The sequence below is a fragment of the Sapajus apella genome, unplaced genomic scaffold, assembly GCF_009761245.1.
Source record: "Sapajus apella isolate SASKATOON/1434 unplaced genomic scaffold, GSC_monkey_1.0 scaffold124, whole genome shotgun sequence".
Lineage (NCBI taxonomy): Eukaryota > Metazoa > Chordata > Mammalia > Primates > Cebidae > Sapajus > Sapajus apella.
In genome coordinates this window covers 3188037-3209083 of record NW_022437064.1, presented here as the reverse complement: position 1 = coordinate 3209083, position 21047 = coordinate 3188037, and the positions used below count along the sequence as shown (strand labels likewise).

The 21047-nt window shown below is 38.6% G+C and overlaps 2 protein-coding genes across 6 annotated transcripts in view; both read right to left on the bottom strand.

The window, feature by feature from the left end:
• DNAJB14 (DnaJ heat shock protein family (Hsp40) member B14) overlaps window positions 1–17195 on the bottom strand; it is a 51171-nt gene extending 33976 nt beyond the window's left edge. For 2 of the 5 annotated variants that reach the window (XM_032261527.1, XM_032261525.1), the window contains exons 1-2: window positions 16905–17191; window positions 1–172 (exon numbers count right to left, since the gene is read on the bottom strand). In XM_032261527.1, coding sequence (XP_032117418.1) covers window positions 1–172; window positions 16905–17037 — 305 coding nt within the window. In that variant the 5' untranslated portion in view covers window positions 17038–17191. Of the gene's footprint in view, window positions 173–16904 lie in introns of all 5 variants that reach the window. The other 3 variants (XM_032261529.1, XM_032261530.1, XM_032261528.1) reach the window with 3 other exon arrangements.
• Window positions 17196–18515: 1320 nt separating this feature from the next.
• Window positions 18516–20823, bottom strand: LOC116538941 (histone H2A.Z). The gene is made up of 5 exons (XM_032261531.1): window positions 20606–20823; window positions 20091–20168; window positions 19700–19813; window positions 19237–19366; window positions 18516–18954 (listed from the first exon to the last, which is right to left on the bottom strand). The coding sequence occupies exons 1-5, from the start codon at window positions 20606–20608 to the stop codon at window positions 18893–18895; spliced, it is 387 nt and encodes a 128-aa protein (XP_032117422.1). The 5' UTR covers window positions 20609–20823; the 3' UTR covers window positions 18516–18892.
• Between the last annotated feature and the right edge of the window lie 224 nt (window positions 20824–21047).

Sequence of the window (21047 nt, the reverse complement as noted above, 5' to 3'; positions counted from 1 at the left end):
CTGAGAACTCCATCTACTTGGTCTTTGGTATAGCCTTTTCCACCTTCACCACTACCAGATGTGCTGTCCTTTGTGCAATTAGGCTTGCTTTGATCACCACTACCTGATGGTTTTCGGCAATGAGGGATATTTCCAGCCGTGCTTCCATTTTTCATAATTATTTCCAATAGTGCTGTAAATAGATAAAGTATACTGTGCCTGTTTACATCAAGGTACATACACAAGATCCTGAAAAGAAAGTTTTAAAGCAGACAAATTATGAACTATGGTCTCCAAAAGGATTCACCATAGAATCTTTTTAATTAGCATGCATGCCTATGTACTTAACTGTTTACAGAATACTAATCACCATCTAGAAGTAGATATGAACTTAAGAAAGTTAAAGCTACTAACCTGAGATTATAATAATTGAATTATTTATGACAGAATTTTATTTGTCATATCATGTGAAACTGCAGATTAACAAAGAAAAAGAGGTAAGTCTTTAAAGGAGCCAATGAGATCCTCCACAAAGTAACAGAAATTTAGACTTCCTGTTTAATTCTCAAAAGCAACAATGGGAGCCAAAAGACACTGAAATACTATGTTTCAAATGCTCAGAAAAAAATAAACTGCTAACTTGAGTTCTGCACTAATTTTCCAGAAAGTGCACAAGATAAAAACATTTTCAAACAAATGGAAAATTTATCACTAAAAAATTTTCACTAGAGGATACTGTAGTATATATATTTCAGGCAAAAGGAAAACATTTACAGATAGGCTAAGATGCAAAAAGGAATGGTAAGCAAATAGTGTGGTAAATGTGAGAGTAAATATGAGGAATGAGTGTAAAAAATAACAGTTTTACCTATGATTTGTTTTTTAATAATCTGTGGAGGAAAAGCATAAAAGTAGGGGTAGTAAGAATGTATGAAATAAGGTAGGCCATATATATTCATAATGGTTCAAGATAGGGTAAGTGATAGGGTGAGTGTCAGGTAAGTGATTACACTGTTTTTTCTCCTTTTGTGTGTGCTTGAAACTTCCCATAATAAAAGTTAAAACTAAACATAAAAAATTTTAACAAAACTACAAAGAAAAAAAGAGAAATCCACCATCATTGTGGATTTTAACACATTTCAATCAGTAACTGACGTAAGGTAAATTTTTAAAAAATCATTAAGGATACAGACTACTTAAACATCAAATTTATAAGCTTTATCTAAGAGGTATAACGTTATACCCAACTGGTCAATATTCCTTTCTCATATGCCCACATTATAGCTAGACCATAGAGTGGTCCTCTTCAAGTCTTAAAAAATTAGTACCATATATATACCACAATCTATGAGCACAATACAGTTATGTTAGAAATCAATTACAAAAAAAAGTAAAAAATCACAAATGGGTTGGAAAAGAAAAAACAAATACAAAAAATCTAGACAGCTTATGTATCAAAGAAATAACAGAAATCACAAAATATTTGGAATTTAATATAAATGAAAATACTACATATCAGAACTTATGGGTCAACAACTAGCTATCCACATGCAAAAGAATAAATTTGGACTACATCACATGGGACACAAAAATTAACTCAAAATGTACCATAAACCTAAATGTAAGAAAGCTTCAAAACTCTTAGAAGAAAATACAGAAGTAAATCTTCATGATGTTCATTTAGAAAAAACATTCTTAACTATAGTAACAAAAGTAAAAGTGATAAAATGAAAACAGAGAAAATGGGCTTTATCAGAATTTAAAACTTTTGTACTTCAAAGGCTATCAACAACAGAATGGAAAAAAAATATTTACAAATAACATACTTAATTAAAAAAATGTATTCTGAATATATAAGGATTTCTTACAGTTCAGTAACAAAAAGATAAACACAGTTAAAAAAACAGGTGAAGGATCTGAATAGACATTTCTCGAAAACAAACAAATGGTTAGTAAGCACACAAAAAAAGTTGCTCAACATCATTAGCTATTATATCACCTCACACTCACAAGGATGGGTATAATCCAAAAGATGAACAATAGTAAATGTTGAGAAGGATGGGGAGAAATTGGAACCCTAATAAGTTTCTGGTGAGATTGCAAAATGGTGCTGCTACTTTGAAAAATCATCTAGTAGTTCTTTAAAAAATTAAACATAGTTACCACTTGACTCAACAATCCCATTTCTAAGTATACATCCAAGAGAAATGAAAACATACTATACAAGGACTGATTTACAAATGTTCATTGCAACATCATTCATAATGGCAAAAGGGTAGAGACAACCAAATGTCTATTAACTGATGAATGGATAATGATATATTCAGACAATGAAGTATTTTCAAAATTAAAATGCATCAGAGTACTGATATGTGCTACAACATGGATGGACCTTGAAAACATTATGCTTAGTGAAAGAATCCAGTCACAAAAGATCATATACTATAAGGTTTCATTTACATGAAATGTACAGAATAGGCAAATCTCCAGAGACAGAAGGTAAATGAATCATTGCCAAAGCTGGGGGTACAGGGGTGGGTGGAACTGGGAAGAAATGAAGAGTGACTGATAATGAGTAGGGGGTGTCTTCTGAAGAAATGTTCTAAAATTGATTTCCATAATGGTTGTGGAATTTTGTTAAAATACTAAAAAAACCACTGAATAGCACAATCGAAATGAGTGAATTGTATGGTGAGTTAGGGCTCAATAAAGCTGTTTTGTTTATATACATACAAATTATATAAAAATAAATATGTATAAAACATAAATATATGTATAAATATATTTATATATAATAAAGATATATATATACTCAATTCGGCACCAATCTATCAGTTATTAATGAGAAATTTTTTTTATTTTGGAGACTGAGCCAGGCTGAAGTTTAGTGGTATGATCTTGGCTCAATGCAACCTCTATCTCCCGGGTTCTAACAATTCTCCTGTCTAACCTTCCTTAGTAGTTGAGACTACAGGAGCCTGCCTACATGCACCTGCCAACACGCCTGGTTATTTTTTGTAGGTTTTTTTTGTTGTTGTTTTTTGTTTTTTTTTTTTTAGTAAAGATAGGGTTTCACCATATTGGCCAGGCTGGTATCGAACTCCTGACTTCAAGTGATCTGACTGGCTTGGCCTCCCAAAGTACTGGGATTACAGGCATGAGCCCCGCACCCTGCCAATTTTTAAACTATAGTCTATATTTAGTCTACAATCACAATGAAAACCAGCATGGTCTAAGGGAGATAGGTAGTGGTTCACAACATTCAAATATAATAACTTTGTGGGGATTCTGGACAAAAGGTTATGACAGCAGCTTAAATTTTAAATCTCTCCAAATTCCCTCATCAGAGAAAAACCTCATGCACAAAAGCCCAAAATAGAAGAAGGTGGGGACAAACCACCAACTGCCACAAGATCTGTGTGGGTAGTGGAGTATAATAAATGGGCATTTGCCAGCACACAGAACATAAAAAATAAAAATAAAAATAACCAGCAGGGACTCTATGTAGCACAGCAGGCAAAACTGGGAAAAGTGTGCCAAAAGGAATGAGTTTTGCTTACTACAATAGTACACAAGTACAAGGGTCCACAATAAAGCTTTAAGGGCATGGAAGGCTCTAGTCACTACATGCCCTCAAAAAAAATCAATCAAAGCTCTCTTCCTGAGCAAAGGCACACCAAGAAGAAGCTGCTGGAAACAGAACCCAAGAGATAGGGAAAAAAGAAAAAAGAGGATAGGGAAAACAGAAAAAAAAAAAAAAAAAAAGAGAAAAAAGGAAAAACAAAATATGAAAAAAATATGAAAACAGAGGATAGAGAAAACAGAAAAAAATATGAAAAAGAAACTCAAGATAAAAGTAGGGAAGGCTAAAGGAATGAAATCTCATTTAGCAAGATGACATTTTTAAACATTACATAAAAACAGAAGGATCTCTATGTATTTAGGAAGTCTAACAGCACATAAAAATGAGTAAAAGAAAATGACAGAAGTCAAACCTAATACAAAATTATAAGAAAAAAAGGATGAGTAAAAATTAAACCTCTGAAGACAATGAATACATACCACAAACACCTGCTGACAAAACAGATGAACACTTTATTACTTCAAGCTGAAAAGACTAAAAATTAATGCATGATATAAAAGAACAATACATATCAAAATTACAACAACATCAGAAATTAGCTAGAGGCAATGGATCACACCTGTAATCCACCATTTTGAAAAACTGAGGTGGAGTTCAAGACCAGCCTGACCAAGACGGTGAAACCCCGTCTCTACAAAAATACAAACATTTAGCCAGGCATGATGGCAGATACCTGTAATCCCAGCTATTCAGCTTCTTGAGAGGCTGAGGTGGGAGAATTGCTTGAACCTGGGAGGTGGAGGCTGCAGTGAGCGAAGATCATACCACTGCACTCCAGCCTGGGCAACAGAGCGAGACTCTGTTTCAAAAAAAAAAAAGAAAAAAGAAAAAACCAGAAAAGGAAACTATGTATCAAAAACTTAGCTGATAAAACTCAACAAAAAATAAGACATTAAAAAATCTATTTAAAAAAGACTAAACTAGAAGAAACAAAGACTCATAAATACAATGGATAATGCTTTAAGAGAAAGAAAATATACCAGAACGGAATTTAAAAAAAAATTTTTTAAGTGAAAAAGACAAAAAAAAAAAAATCAAGAGTAAACTGAAAATATTAATAATAAAGATCCAACATATGTACAATAGGAGTCCTGAAGAAAAATAAAGAATAGAACAAATAAACTTTTGTGATATAAAAACAAAAAAATTTTGAAACTATATAATGAAAAGGCAAATCACAGATCCAATACTGACCAGGAAAAACCAACACCAAAACACATTCCAGTAAAGTTAACTAAACATCTAGGCAAAAAGAGCAAATGACTTATAAAGGAGGGGAAATTAGACTATCATTGGACTTTGTTCATCAGTAGTACTTGCATAAAACAATGGAGTAACACAGATACACAAGGAAATAAAATGTATGCCAAAGACTTTGTAGCCACCAAACTAACTTCAAGCAGTAAGGCTACACAGATAAACTGTTTTCAACACTCTAGAATTAATGGAGCTTAGTTCCCACAAGCCCTTCTGGGAATCCATTATAAAACAGGCTTTAGGAATCCAAAATAATTACATATACACGGACATAAGGATTGGTAGCAGTAAGCATTAAATGTATAGCTATTTATACAACTAAGACTAAATGACAGTTAAGAAAGAGGGCATATAGCATGTAATGACAATATTTTCTAACACTGTAGATATGGTTTGAATATTTCTTAAATGGTGGGCTTCCCCTGTCTTTTCTTCCTCTAATAGAAAAATTATTAGACTTCTTCCCTTCCCTTCTCTTCCTTTTGGAATTTGAAGCTAGCAATATCTGTGAACCCTGAACCAAGGAAGCTTGTTGGGACTCAAAAGATAGTCATGTCCAGGCGTGATGGCTCACGCCTGTAATCCCAGCACTTTGGGAGGCTAAGGTAGACAGATCACTTGAGGTCAGGAGTTCGAGACCAGCCTGGCCAACGTGGTGAAACCCTGTCTCTACTAAAAATAAAAAAGATAGCCAGGTGTGGTGGTACATGCCTGTAATCCCAGCTACTCTGGAGGCTGAGACAGGAGAGCTGCTTGAACTCAGGAGGCAGAGGTTGCAGTAAGCCAAGACCATGCCAGTGCACTCCAACCTGGGTGACAGAGACTGTATCAAAAAAATAATAAAATAAAAAATAGAGACAGTCACAACTAAAAACATGGCTGAATCAAGAGGGCCTGCACCAGTGAGCTTTTATGTACTAAAATATATACAAAATTTTACATAAAAGCTCAATTTTATGTAATAAAGCAATACATTCATTACATAAAAGGGAAAATGAGCAAATAAGTGGGAGCCACATTTCTCATGCTCATCTCATATGGAAATGGAGATGGCTAGAATAAACTCTGTGGCATTTTACTAAAAATGGAAGTGTGCAAATATACTACATATGTCTGCATCACAAATACTAAAATTAATGTTGATCAAGTTACTATAGATATGTGTATACCACAAACACATATATACATAAATATACATACGTGCATTCATACATACATTTATTTCCTGGCTCTGTCCACTGATAGGGCTACAAGCAATGACAACACCTCTGTAAGCCATGAGTTCATTTAGTATCTAAATCTAGTTTCCAAATACAATTGTCCAGTAAAAGGAATCAGGACTTCTTGGAAAATAGCTAATTTCTAGGGCAGAGAAAGTAAAATGTGAACCTGAAATTTTTTTGTGTGTTAGGAATTTTAAAAAAATCAAAGAACAATGAGGACATGTCAAAAAGACACAGGAGCCAGCCTGAAGGGGCTCCCACTAACTAAATCTGAACACTGAAATAAATGATGATAATGACAGATTAAACAGGAAACCATGAATCCATAACAGATAATTGAGGCTGAATGCCAACTAATAAATGTAGAAGGAATTATGGAATTAGAAAACCACATTTGGCAACCATCAGAAATTTATTCAGGGAAGAATAATCAATGGACACTACAAAGATGTGAAAGTTTGCTCAGTAACAGGACACGTACACAGTTTCAAAGTATTTCCCCACAAAATATGTATTAATTACAAGGAAGAAAAGAATAACATCATAGTGGGGGAAAACAGCAATAACTTACTTAACTGACTGATCAAAGTAACCTCACCAGTAAGGATCAAATCAACATCATGTGTCTCCTGATATGTTACACTAAGAACAAAAATCAGCTGGATGTGATAGCTCACACCTGTAATCCCAGCACTTTGGGATGCCAAGGTGGGCTGATCACTTGAGCCCAGGAGTTCCAGACCTGCTTCGGCAACATGGCAAAGCCTTGTCTCTACAAAACAATACAAAAATTAGCCAGGCATTGTGGCATATACCTGTAGTACCAGCTACTCAGGAGGCTGAGGTAGGAGAATCACTTGTGGCCAGCAGGCAGAGGTTGCAGTGAGCCAAGATCATGCCACTACACTCCAGCCAGGATGACAAAATGAAACTCGTTTCAAAAAGAAAAAAAAAGGAACGCACATTACTTCCATGGTATTACACCAAAAACGAATATAATGAAATATCAGTCAAACCCAAATTAAGGGCTAGGCACAGTGGCTCATGCCTGTCATCCCAGCACTTTGGGAGGCCAAGATGGGAGGATCATTTCAGCCCTGGGGTTCGAAACCAGCCTGGGGAACACAGTCAAAGCCTGTCTCTATTTATTTAAAACAAACAAACAACAACAACAACAAAAAAAAAACAAGTTGAGGGAAATTCTATAAAAGCATTGGCCTAGGCTGGACACAGTGGCTTATGCCTGTAATCGCTGCACTTTGAGAGGCTGAGGCAGGCGATCACTTGAGTTTAGAAGTTCAAGACCAGCCTGGCCAACATGGTGAAACCCCATCTCTACTTAAAAATACAAAAAAAAAAAAAAAAAAATTAGCTGGGCGTTGTGGCGCATGCCCAACATAATTTACCCAGCTACTTGGGAGGCTGAGGCAGGAGAATCACTTGAACATGGGAGGTGAAGGTGGCAGTGAGCCGAGATAAAACAAAACAAAACAAAACAAAACAAAACTGGCCTATACTTATCAAAAATACCAAAGTCAAAAAAAAAAAAAAAAAAAAAGATGGTATCTGGACAATAAAACATGATGGCCACATAAATGTGACACGTATTTTGGGGTTTTGTTTGTTTTGCTGCAAGAGGCATAATTGAGAAATCTGACAGAATTTGAATGAGGTGTAAGCACTAATTTCATGAACTTCACAGTTATACTGCGGTTGTATAAAAGAGTGTCCTTGTCTTAGAAAACATATGCTGAATTATTTAGGGGTAATGGGATATCATGTCTACAACTACTGTTAATTGGTTCCAGAAAAATATTTAAACTGTGTTGGGGGTGTGTGTGTGTGAGTGTGTGTAGAAAGAGAAAGAGAGAACGGTAGGAGGGAGGGAGAGAGCAAGGGCATGATAAAGCAAATGTAAAAATTTTAACAAAGCAAATAAAATGTATATAAAAGTTAGTATTCTTTGTATTAAGTTTGTATTATTTTGTGTTTCTGTAAGTTTGTATTATTCTTGCAACTTTTCTATAAGTTTGAAATTATTTCAAAATTTTACAAAACTATATGTGAAAAAGAGAATTAGAAGAATACAGTTATACCTCAGTATCCGTAGAAGAGTGGTTTCAGGACCCCAAGGGTACCCAAATCTGTGTATGCTTAAGTCAGTTCCATAAAATATATGTATATCCTCCCATAAGCTTTAAATCATCTCTAAATTACTTATAATAAGTAGTAAAATGTAAATGTTATATAAAGTTATACTGTATTGTTTTTTATTTTTATTAGTTTTCATTGTTGTTAGTCTTTTACACTTTTTTTCCTAAATATTTTTAATCTTTGGTTAGTTGAATCTGAGAATGTGGAACCACAAATGCAGAGAACTGATTGTATATGCAAAGTAAATTTAACTGTTTTAAATAATTATATTTCTGGGGTAGTACTGATACTACTACTTTGAAACTACTGTGTACATGACATGGCATGAAGTCATGACATATTCTATAATTACCTATGTCTTTGAAAACTATGCTTACCACTGAGGAAAAAAACTACATAGAAATATAAGCTAGAAAAGTTTAAGTTAAAACCCTGAACTATGCTTACCTTGAATTGGAAGTATAAACTTATAAGCTGTTTTATCTTCAAAAAACAAAACAAAACAAAACAAAACAAAAGCACAACACACAACACACTCCACAAAGCTGTCTGCCCTGAAAAGGCCCAGAAACAATGTACAGTCTAGTGGCCATAGCATCCCTAGTGCCTGAACTGTGATGCTGAAACACCATTTTCCACTAAAAGAAACCAGGTTTATTGGAGAAATATCATTGATTCTAGGTCTAGCATAGGATATGTTCAAGAGATACCTGAAATATTCTGCTATACCAAAGAGCAAAGGAACTATTAAAGAATACTGGACATGTGTCCACAGAACTCAAGTACTAATATAAAGGGGCTCCCACTGACTAAAAACCTAAAAAATAATAACTGGCTACTTTTTGGAGAATGAAAAGGAACAGGCTCCTTTTCTTGAAAACTGATAAAAGCAATCAAGTATTTATCATGATTTTCTTATATGAACTATACCACTGCATAACCATAAGACACGTAGAGGGGGAAGTGTCGCTATATATAAATATTTCAGCTAATAAATGAAAAAAATTACTTTTTCAAAATTGTGGAGCCAGATATGAAAGTGGTTAAATATGTTTAATATTCAAACGTGGCCACCAGCTGGGCACAGTGGCTCATGTCTATAATCCCAGCACTTTGGGAGGTTGAGGCGGGTAGATCACCTAAGGTCAGGAGTTCAAGACCAGCCTGGCCAACATGGCGAATCCCCATCTCTACTAAAAATACAAAAATTACCTGGACGTGGTGATGCACGCCTATAGTCCCAGCTACCTGGGAGGCTGAGGCAGGAGAATCGCTTGAACTCGGGAGGCGAAGGTTGCAGTGAGCTGAGATGGCACCATTGCACTCCAGTCTGGATGACACAGCAAGACTCCATCTCAAAAAATAATATGAAATAAAAAATAAAACAAAATAAAGGTAGCCACGATGACCTGATGCATGCTAATTAGAAGTTATCTGTAAGTTCTCCCTTTCATTCTTAGCACAAACATGTTAGCCCATTGTTCTTCTGGACATTTCCATGTTAACACCTAGATTTTGGATATTGCTGAAGTGGAATCATATAGTTGTTACAGATTTTTGGCAGTTACTATGATAATGAAAATTTTTCTGGAATTTCATGCTTAGAGCTTTCTGCCTAAGAGTAGCTGTGTGCATATATGAGCTCATACTACACAACCTTTGCTGCATCAAGTAAAAATGTGGACAAGTTATATTACTTCTGGGCCTCAAAATCCAGTTTAATCATCATAAAAATGGAATCAGCAAGCTTGTCAGGACTAACAATCACTGGAACTGATGCCTAAGAAGATAATTCAGTTTAACTACAGTGAGAATTCAGAACACATTGGATTTTTCTGATTTATTAAATGTCTGAGCTACCACAAGGGATCTCTTTTACAATAATATACAGTATTACAAACATTAATTGGGATAGTACTTACAAACCGAGAGATTCACTTTTATGAAAGATTTTATCCAATCTTATTTTGTGCATTTACCTTCCAGACATACTGCTCTACTGGGAGTTTTAACATAATCTGCATGTAATTAAGTATATTCCATATTAAAGACCAACGAAAAAGTTAATATAGAATTAAAAATATTTATGTCGGCCGGGCGCGGTGGCTCAAGCCTGTAATCCCAGCACTTTGGGAGGCTGAGGCGGGTGGATCACGAGGTCAAGAGATTGAGACCATCCTGGTCAACATGGTGAAACCCCGTCTCTACTAAAAATACAAAAAATCAGCTGGGCATGGTGGTGCGTGCCTGTAATCCCAGCTACTCAGGAGGCTGAGGCAGGAAAATTGCCTGAACCCAGGAGGCGGAGGTTGCGGTGAGCCGAGATCGCGCCATTGCACTCCAGCCTGGGTAACAGGAGTGAAACTCCGTCTCCAAAAAAAAAAAAAAAAAAAAAATTTATGTCAATAATCCAAAAAGGAAGAACTGAGATCTAGTTTTATTCTTAAGTTTCCGTTGTACTTCTATATAATGTCTATCATTAGCTGAATTGAATATCAAAACACATAATTTGAAACACAAATAGATTTTTTATCTTTCTCACAAAATATAAATAGCTTTTATTTGTGTGATTATACAAACATGTATGTTCAGCTCATTAAAAAACATAACAAAGTAAAAATCACTTCTAAATCCCCCTCCCTGAAATTACTATACCATTTTGGTTACTCTAGTTAGCTAGCTGTCTAGATTTTTAGACATTATTAAAAAAAAAAAAATAGAATAATCTATATAAGTTTTTAGCTTAATTTCATTCAATTGTTGACACATTATAGATATCACTTTATAGCAATAAACACAGGTCCATGTCATCATTTTTAATAGGTGCATAGTTTATGAATGCAATAAATTTAACCAATTTCCACTAATGGACATTTATACACTTTCCAAATTTTTGCTATAGAGACAATGCCTATAATATTTTTATGAACTTAGGCTGACTATAGAAAAGCTTCATTTGTGAATGTATTAATATAGAAAGACTTACAGCTATAAAATTTTCATTTATTTATTTTACAAATTCTCTTTATTGAAGAAAGTAAAATTAAATAAACAGCTATCATTCTAGAAAATCCAGGCCCATAGATGTCACAAATATATGCAAAATACTGTTAGGCATCATGGGCATAAAAAAGATAATTAAGAATAAAATGGCTCCTGACCCCTAAGATATTTTAAATTTAAGAGAGAGACAACTATATACATAGACAATACAAGGGATGAAGTCAGCAAGGCAGAAGAACTAAATGTTAACAAAGCATGGAATAAGTAGTGGAATCCAAATTAAGATTACTCCAAATTTAAAGCAATTATCTTATACTCAAATAAGTACTTTAACAAATGACAGAAGAGACAAATATTACATTATCAACTCCAAGGCCCTATTTTTTTTTTTTTTTTTTTTTTGTCTACAGAAATAATACATGACATGCTTACAGCAATTAAGACAGTAAAATATTCTCAAAATAAGCCTGTGAGGATTACAAATGAGAAAGCTGAGGCTCAGGAAAGGAAGAGGCAATGACAAAAATGGAATTATTATGTCATATACCAGACAGATATTTCATATTTCCTCTAGAATGTAAGCTCCATGAGAACAAGAAGTTTGTCTTACTATCCACTGAATCCCCAGTTCCTAGAATATTGTCTGGCACAGAAAAGTGTATATTCAGTAAAAATCTGTTGAATAAATCAAAATCCATTTTATAGATGAGGAAAAATTGAGGCTCAGAAAGATTAAGCTATATACCCAAGGTCACATCACTATTAAATTAAGATTCAAACCCAAATTCAGTATCCTTTCTTCAACTGTAATATCTGAAATAGTTTGGCTACTAGCTGAAATTTGGAAATCATTTTGTAATACTTCAGTTGGTGCCATAGGAATAATTGTTCTGAATGTATAATTTGTACTTGTCACTAAATTTTAATTAAGTCAGAAACACACATAAAAATGAAATTATCTTAAAAAGAATATGGTGGATAACACTCCAGATGTATAATGACAATTTTAAAAGCTACTTTTTAAACCATTTTAAGTGAGACAAAAAGAGACAAAACTTGAATTTGTTATTAGATATAAATTTTAAAATAATGTAGAAAAAATTAGGAAGAAAAAGGACTATTTAAATTGCTATTGTGCAGATAGATGCTACAAATTATATATTATTCAATATATAATTTGGATTATCATACTTATCTATTCATTACAGTAGATGAAGAATGTCCTTTTGATGGCTGTAGGCCATCAATTGATTCAAATTACTATAAAATTACTATAAAATTCAAATTACTATAAAAAGAAATCTACAAACTATCTCCCAATTACTAGGAAGCACTAAAGTATTAAAATTGCAATGTAAAGCATTAAAACAGTGAGACTGTATCCTTCTCTGAAAATCCAGAACATATCAATAACTCAACAAATGTACAGTTTATTCAGAAGCTATAGAGTTACTGAGCTCTGCTCACAGACATTTTTCTAAAATATTTATATTTCCTGTGTGGTAACTATTCACATATATCTATACTTTCAAACCTAAACTCATAAAATACTTGAAAGTTATACAATTAAATTCACTTAGAAGTCCACTGCAATAAGTAAACTGTAAAATAATATCCTCAACTAAAAACATGGAAAGAAACAGTATCCTAGATCCTTTTGGGGCATCTAATTTTTTGTTAAGAAAAACTCTTGCCAATTTCTGAAACTACCTTATATATCAGACTTCTTACCTGGCAAAAATAAAATTTTAAGAGGTCAGAAAGTCCTGGAAATTGGCAGGAATTTAGTCTCATATTTTTCCACTTATCATGTAAGAACAATGGAAATCAAAATGTGATCTTTTCTTTTGCCTCTCTTAGTTTAAGCACATCCAGAGGAACATTCAGTCAACTTTCTAAGTTATAAGAATTTGGTAGTAATCGAGAATAAGTGAAATTCAGGGCTAAAATTTCTCACTGTAACCAACAGCTTCAACTTCCTTCTATATGACATATTTATCAGGATTTCACACAAATGTCCTAGATCTTTCTCTCTCTTGAATTCTTAAATTGTACTAATAAACATCTTCTAGAATGTTCTATATAAAATACACTTTTCTGAGTCCTGGCACATAACGTTATTTCAGCTCACATAAATCCTGTGATGAGATCTTCACTTTACATATAACTAAAGAAGTTAAGTAATTTGTCACCGCTTAAAAAGGAGTCAGAGACAACGTCTGCATCTGAACTTAAAGTTTTTGGACTACACAGTTATCCCTATCACTTTATTTGGTAATCACAAACTACCTTACATTCGTACTACCAACTTTCACCCCTTAAATATCTTAATTCTTCCTCCATTCATGTCTTCAAGAGAAACTGTGTTGTGCTTTGGTACATTACAGTGTCTTTTAAGAAATTCATTCAAATTCTGCATGACAGAAGCATTACAGATTGTGTAAATTTGGGTGGGTTTTAAGAATTCTCAGAGCTTCACACTTGTAAAATGGAGATGATACTAAAATTAATTGAGTGCTTATTGTTAAATGCTTTACCTGTATTAACCCATTTAATCCTCACAACAGCACTATGAGATTAAGTATATTGTCTCCATTCTACAAATGAAAAAGCTAAAGGCTAGAGCTCTACCCTGCTCAAGAATAAGGTTAAATGCTAGTAGGTGGAGAGTCAGGCTTCAAAAGCCAAGTTATTCTGTCTAGAATGTCTACTCGCTTAATGTTAAAACTGTCCCTCTAGGACTGGATAATGACTAAATGAAATCATATTCAGCACTAGGGGAAGATTAAAAAATAATTAACTCTTGGCAAAGATTTCTTGACTATGACAGCAAAAGTATAAAAAACAAAGCAAAAATAGACAAATGGCACTACAACAAACTCAAAAAGTTCTGTGCATCAAATGACACAATCAATAAAGTGAAAAGGCAACATATAAATAGAAGATAATATCTGCAAATCACATATCTGATAAGGGGTTAATATCCAGAAAAAACAAGGAATTCCTACAACTCAACACCAAAAAACAAGTTACCTAATTTAAAAATGGGCAAAGGACTTGAATAGACATTTCTCCAAAAATGAGATAGCATAAAAATAGCCAATAAGCATATAAAAAGACGCTCAACGTTACTAATCATTAGAGAAGATGCAAATCAAAACCACAATGAGATATCACCTCCCACCCAATAGGATGGGTACTATCAAAACAAAGAAAAAACAGAAAACAGGTGTTGGCAAATATGGTGAGAAACTGAAACACTATGTACTGTTCATGGGAATGTAAAATGGTGCAGCCGCTACAGAAACTGTATTGTGGTTCCTCAAAAATTAAAAATAGAATCACCATATGATCCAGCAATCCCACTTTTGGGTATCCAAAATAAGTGAAAGCAGGATCTTTGCACATCCTTGTTCATAGCAGCATTATACATAATAGCCAAGAGGTGAAAGGAACACAGACGTCCACAGTCCATAGACAGATGAATGGATTAACAAAATGTGGTGTGTATATACACAATGGAATATTATTATTATTATTATTATTTTTTTTTTTTGAGACGGAGTCTTGCTACAGACTGGAGTGCAGTGGCGAAAGCTTGGCTCACTGCAACCTCAGTCTCCAGGGTTCAAGCAATTCTCCCACTTCAGCGTCCACTAGTAGCTGGGATTACAGGCATGCGCCACCAGGTCTGGCTAATTTTTTTGTATTTTTAGTAGAAATGGGGTTTCACCATATCGGCCAGGCTGGTCTCAAACTCCTGACCTCAAATGATCTGCCCGCCTCGGCCTCTCAAAGTGCTGGGATTACCAGGTGTGAGCCACTGCACCCAGGCTATTCAGTATTTTTTTTAAAAAGGAATCCTTCACATGTTACAATAATAAATGAAACTTGAGAACATTATGCTAAGTAAGACAGTCACAAAAAGATACTGTATGAGTCCACCTATCTGAGATATCTAAAGTAGTTAAATCCACAGAAACACAAAGTAGAATGGTAGTTGCCAGGGACTTGGGAGACTGGGCAATAGGGAGCTGTTTAATTAATACACAGTTGTGTTGTAAGATGAAAAAGTTCTGAAGAGTCCTTGCAAAACAATGTCAACATACTTCACTACTGAACTGTACACTTAAAAATAGTTAAGACCGGCAGAGCACGGTGGCTCACACCTGTAAACCTAGCACTTTGGGAGGCCAAGGCGGGCGGATCACGACCCCATCTCTACTAAAAATAAAAAAAAAAAAAATTAGCCAGTCGTGGTGATGGGTGCCTGTAATCCCAACTACTCGGGAAACCGAGGCAGGAGAAGCGCCTGAACCCAGGAGGCGGAGTCCAGCCCAGAAAACAGTGCGAGACTCCAACTATGTGTGTGGGGGTGGGGTGGGGAGAGAACAGTTTAGACGGTAAATTTTTAAACCGCAACTTAAAAAATTATAAACTCTTTTCTTTCACTTTATTTTCCTGTTCTCTTGAGTACGGTGTTCGAAGGCAATGTAATGGAAAGGATAGAGAGAAAAGCAAAGAGCACAGGGCTTCAAGTGACACAGAAAACAAAATTTAGGAGACAATAAAACAAATGGCCCCTCATTTTCATTAACAATTTTCTACAATTAATTAAATCCATATATAACATTTTTCTTAACCTGGAAATACTAATGGCAAGTCAATGGTGTAGTGGTTAAAGGCATTTTGAAGTCTGAAAGCTCAGCTACTATTCTGACTTTGCCACTAATTGTTGTATGACCTTGGGTAAAATATTTTCATTCATTCGCGAATTCATTCATTCATTCATTCATCGAAAAGTCTGTTCCCACATGGGTAAACCTGGTCAAATGAATCCTGCACCTTTTACACAAAATTGTTCTGAGGAATAAATGAAATAATTCATGCAAAATGTTAGGCACAACTCTTGGCACTCTGTAAGCGCTAAATAAATGTTGGCTATTATTGCTCTGACACCTATTGAGTAGGACAATAAATAAACTGAATTCAACTGTATAAAGTCCAGTACCATATTCCTCAGATATTAGGTTTGTTGATAATTATGGTGTTATCAAATCAGATACTATTCAGCAATCATTACTGACTCCTGACCATTCTTGCCCAACTTGTGCTCTTCTCTTCTAAAGGAACTCTCTCCCAGGGAAAAGCAATGTCATCTCAGGTATTCGATGTTTGCTTTGGGAACAGTTTTCTACAGATCCCAGAAATGATGGAACCTGAGATTAGCCACTAGAGTACCCTGTTTCTTTCACTCCGTTAGGGGCCTAGGCCTTATGCGGGACGGAGAATGGGGAGGCAGGGGGCCACATAATCAAACAACACAGATACAAATAAAGCCTCGCTGTGGTAAGAACGGACCAGACAAGTCTCCTCCAGGGAGAATGAAACCTGGACATTTAAGACAGAGGAACGCGGAGCCGGCGGGCAGGTGGGTGCAGAAGAGCCTTGGGCAGCTCTCCCAGAGCCCCAGCCGGGGCCGGGGCGGGGGTGTGTCGGGATGCTCCCCCCGGGCCCAGGGCTGGGGCTGGCCCAGGCAGGCCGGGAGCCCCGCAGGCTCCCAGGAGGGGCTGAAGCGGGGGCAGGGGCGGACTAAGCAGTGGTCTGGGGATTGGCCAGGGAGGGAAGGGACGCTGAGGTCTCACCACGGGCCGAGGGCAGTGGGTAGAGCTTCTCGGCCTTCTGCAGGAAGCGCTGGGCCTTCTCGCGGTTGCCGGCGTTCAGGGCCTCCCGGGCAATCTCGACACATTTCTCAGCCTCATCCCGGTTGCCCTCCATAGCTTGCTCCTTCTTCCGTTTCCTCCGGCCGCGCAACTATGAGGGGCGGAAGCCGCCGCCGCCGCGGAGGAGGCGAGGCGGGTCCGGCTGGGGGCGTGCGGCGGCGAGCGGGGAGGAGCGCAGGGGACCGCGGCAGCGGCGGCGACGGCCTGGGCGGACGGGCGGGCCTAGCAGCTCCGCCTCCTCACGGCGGCCTCCCCGCCCCCCGCGGGCAGCTAGGGCGCGAGTCGCATCCGTCCCGGCCCGGGACCAAGCTCCTGGGCCCCTGCGTCCCACCCGACTTGGTGGTCCGCGCCTGGCGCGGGCAGGCTGGAAGCTGACCTGCACGGGAGGCGGGCGCTAGCAGCCGAGCTGCCAGTCGCGAGGAGGGGTTCCGCCGGGCCCGGGACCCGGCTGCGGGCATTAAAAGCGCCGTGCCCTGTGACCTCCGGGCGCGGCTCTCGCAGATGGGGCCAGGACGGGATGGGGAAAGGGGGACACTCGTTTTCAGGAAAATTCCCAGGACTTGGAGGCCCGTCTCTGGGCCCCTCAGCCGAGGGAAGATGCGGCCAGGTGAGGACCACGGTGTCAGTACTTCCGGGACACGTTCGAGTGTCGTCTGAACCTATCTTCTGGCATGTATTACAGCCTTATTTCAGCTGCACGTTTTTACTGACCCAGATGTCAGGCTATCCAAATAAGTTTAATTTTTAGTTTGCAATGAGTGGTGCAGAGTGGTCCTAATGCTGTGTAGCGAAAACAAGGCAGGTACCAGCCCCTTATGTGTTGCCCTAACTTTTGATTTCATCTTTTCTTTCCTATTTGGGTAACATTACCTCTTGGAAGTACCATGTCATGTTAGTCTCCACAGTGGGGGGAAATGTTTGCTATATGCAAATTTTCCATTTTTAAAAAAATCATGACAAACTGTCGAAACGATCTGCTCAACCCAACCATAGCTATACCGTGAGCCAAGCTATTGTTAATCCTGCTACTACCATAACTCGGTACTTTCAAATAGAAACCCTGCTTCTCTTAGATAAAATAGAGAGTATATCCCCAGTGCTGTTACTGAGCACTTAAACTTCAAAGCAGGGCCTGGCACACAGCACTATTATCTCCAAAGTTTAACTTCAGAGTTCCTTCTGTGGATATACAGGACACTCCTACTAATCCTCTCCCTCCCGAAGCCCACCACACTGACAGCATACTGGTGTACTGCTGTCACATAGCAAGCAAAGCCAATGTACAAACTGAAATGGTCACACTTAGCCTAAGAAACTAACAATCCCATTCCGGCTCCTGCCAACTTTTAAATTGAAAAACTTTAGTAGCTCATAAATACAACATTGAAATATACATACTTGGGCTATCTCACTTTGTTGCTCTACAGATTTGACAGTTCGGTCATCAGGAAATGTGCTTAGTTATTGCTGCTAGATGGGATTTTCAAAACATGTTCCTATAAACAATCAAACCAAGCAAATTTAAAACACAACTAGTTTGGGATATGACCTTTATTGAGCTTATCCACCAGAGTGGAAATAATGTCTGTACAAAACCAAATGTTTGTTACTATAACTTCTGCATCACAATTAAAATCCAAACAGTTTTTTAAAAACAGTCAACTCAATCAAAACCCACTACTTCAGAATCAATAGCTTCTTTGAAGCCACAGTAACACTTAAATATGGTTAAGACTCGAATGCAGAAATTTGGTTGGTTGGAAAGCTAATTAAACTTCCAACTTGCTCAAATAGAATTACAAAAAGGCAAAATTGTGTTTTTCACAGAGATACAGTCCACTGGAATCACCAACACTGGACAGCTGTTAGAGTATTTAGAGTCCTGAGATAACAAGGAATCCAGGCATCCTTTAGACAGTCTTCTGTTGTCCTTTCTTCCCAATCAGAGATTTGTGGATATGTGGAATGACACCTAGGAGAGTCACAGGAATTAATTCTACTTAAGATTTTTTAAAAATTACAGTATTTGAAACCAATAAAGTATACACTGTTCGACTTGAAAGCTATCTTTAAAAACGTGAAGCTCAAGTATGACATAAAAATTGAGTTATACATATAAATCAAATTTCATGATACAACCATACTTGTATCAATGAAAATGAATGTCCTCTTCCATAAAAACTACTAACAAAAAAAATTAAAACAGCAAAGAATTCCTTCCTTTGAATTGTTTAAAATTTTAGTAGTTACATACCACCTCCAGCAATTGTAGCCTTGATGAGAGAATCCAACTCTTCATCTCCACGAATAGCAAGTTGCAAGTGACGAGGGGTAATACGCTTTACCTTTAAGTCTTTTGATGCATTTCCTGCCAGTTCCAGTACCTAGAAGGCAGAATCTAATCAGTTCCCTTCCAACTTTCCTTTGGCTAAGATTCAGAGAGCAGAATAAAACCCTCACGAACGTAGACCTACCAGCTGGAGTCGTTCCCCACTGTCTGACTGGCAAGATATACAGGGGGCACGCAATTTTATTTCCAAGAACAGAGAACTCAAGCTCAGGAGGATCCTTGTTGAACACCAGCTCCCTCTAGCGTTCTCTTAGGCCTCTCGCCGCGTTCAGGGCCTGGGAGTTTTCTTGCATCACTTTCCTCCTTCCCTCTCGCCGCCTCCCCGCCCCCAAAACCTTCTCCGGATTATAGGCGTTCACCCATTTACCTCTGCGGTGAGGTACTCCAGGATGGCTGCGCTGTACACAGCGGCAGTCGCGCCCACACGTCCATGACTGGTCGTCCTAGATTTCAGGTGTCGATGAATACGGCCCACTGGGAACTTAAATTTTAAACATACACAAACATAAATACGCAAAAATATGAGAACTAGAGATGGGGAAATTATACGCGCGCCAAAGCAAGGGGCACGGGCGCAGCAACGCGTGCCGACATCGAAACACGTGATTTCTCCCCCCCATATTTATCGTATGGACAACCCAAGTCGCTACACCGCATCACCCACGCATACACAAAACGCCCAGCGAGAGCGATGATAAACAAGAAAGGAAATGCAAAGAAAACATCACGAATCCCAGACTGCACGAACAACTACTGACCTGCAAGCCGGCTCTCTGCGAGCGGGAAACCGCCTTTGTCTTGGCCTTTCCGGAGTCCTTCCCAGCCTTACCGCCAGCCTGCGGCGCGCACACGCCCGCGAGCGGAGGAGGAACGGAGAATATAGAATTACCAAGGCGGCGCGCCCATCCCCCACCGCAGCGCGTCCCGGCAAGAGCGCGTCCCCGCACCCCGCCGGGGTCTCCAGCCCGCCGGGCGCCGCAGGGGCGACCCCGCCCGCCTGCCTGCCCCCTGCCGCGCGCTCGCGGCGGCCGCGCGCCTCCGCCCGTCCGCCGGCCCCCAGCGGCGCTGCGCGCGCCACCCAACCAACCGTCACCGCCCGCTGCGAGATCCGAGGCTGCTCCCCTAGCAGCTGAAAAAACACCTCCCCCCCTTTCTAAATCCTGTCTCCGCGCGTTCCCAACCGTCGCCACTTCACCCCCATCCCCCTGTGTAACGGGTTTTTCTCCCGCCAGCAAAAACCCGCGGAGTCATCGAGCGCCTCTGCGAAGTTTACCATTTCGAATTCTGCTGAAGCTCAAGCAAGCAAGGCAGAGAAAGAGCTAATCAGACCCACGGCGAGATCCCACCACCTACTCCTCCGTCGCACCGCGATTCAAACTGCGCTGTCTCCCGCCTTCCCTGCTCCCTTTATACTGCAGAATGTTCCCTCATCCGGGAACTCGGATTGCTCATCCCACCAATGGCTGCCACCCGCCCTCGGGACGCGTCCTTGAGACCTCAGCCAATGAGCAAGCGACGAAAAGGGCTGAAGGGCGGGCGCTTCTAAACTGAAGCCGCGATTGGGGCGTGGAGAGCAAGGCGGGGGAGAGCGGAGGGATGGGAACTGAGGAGAAGAAGGGCACCGCGGCGGGAGGGAAGAAACAGAGCGAGCTACGCTGCGGGAGCGCAGTTACCAGCCGGCTGCGGTCACGTGCCTGGGAGGAGGAGCTGAGGCC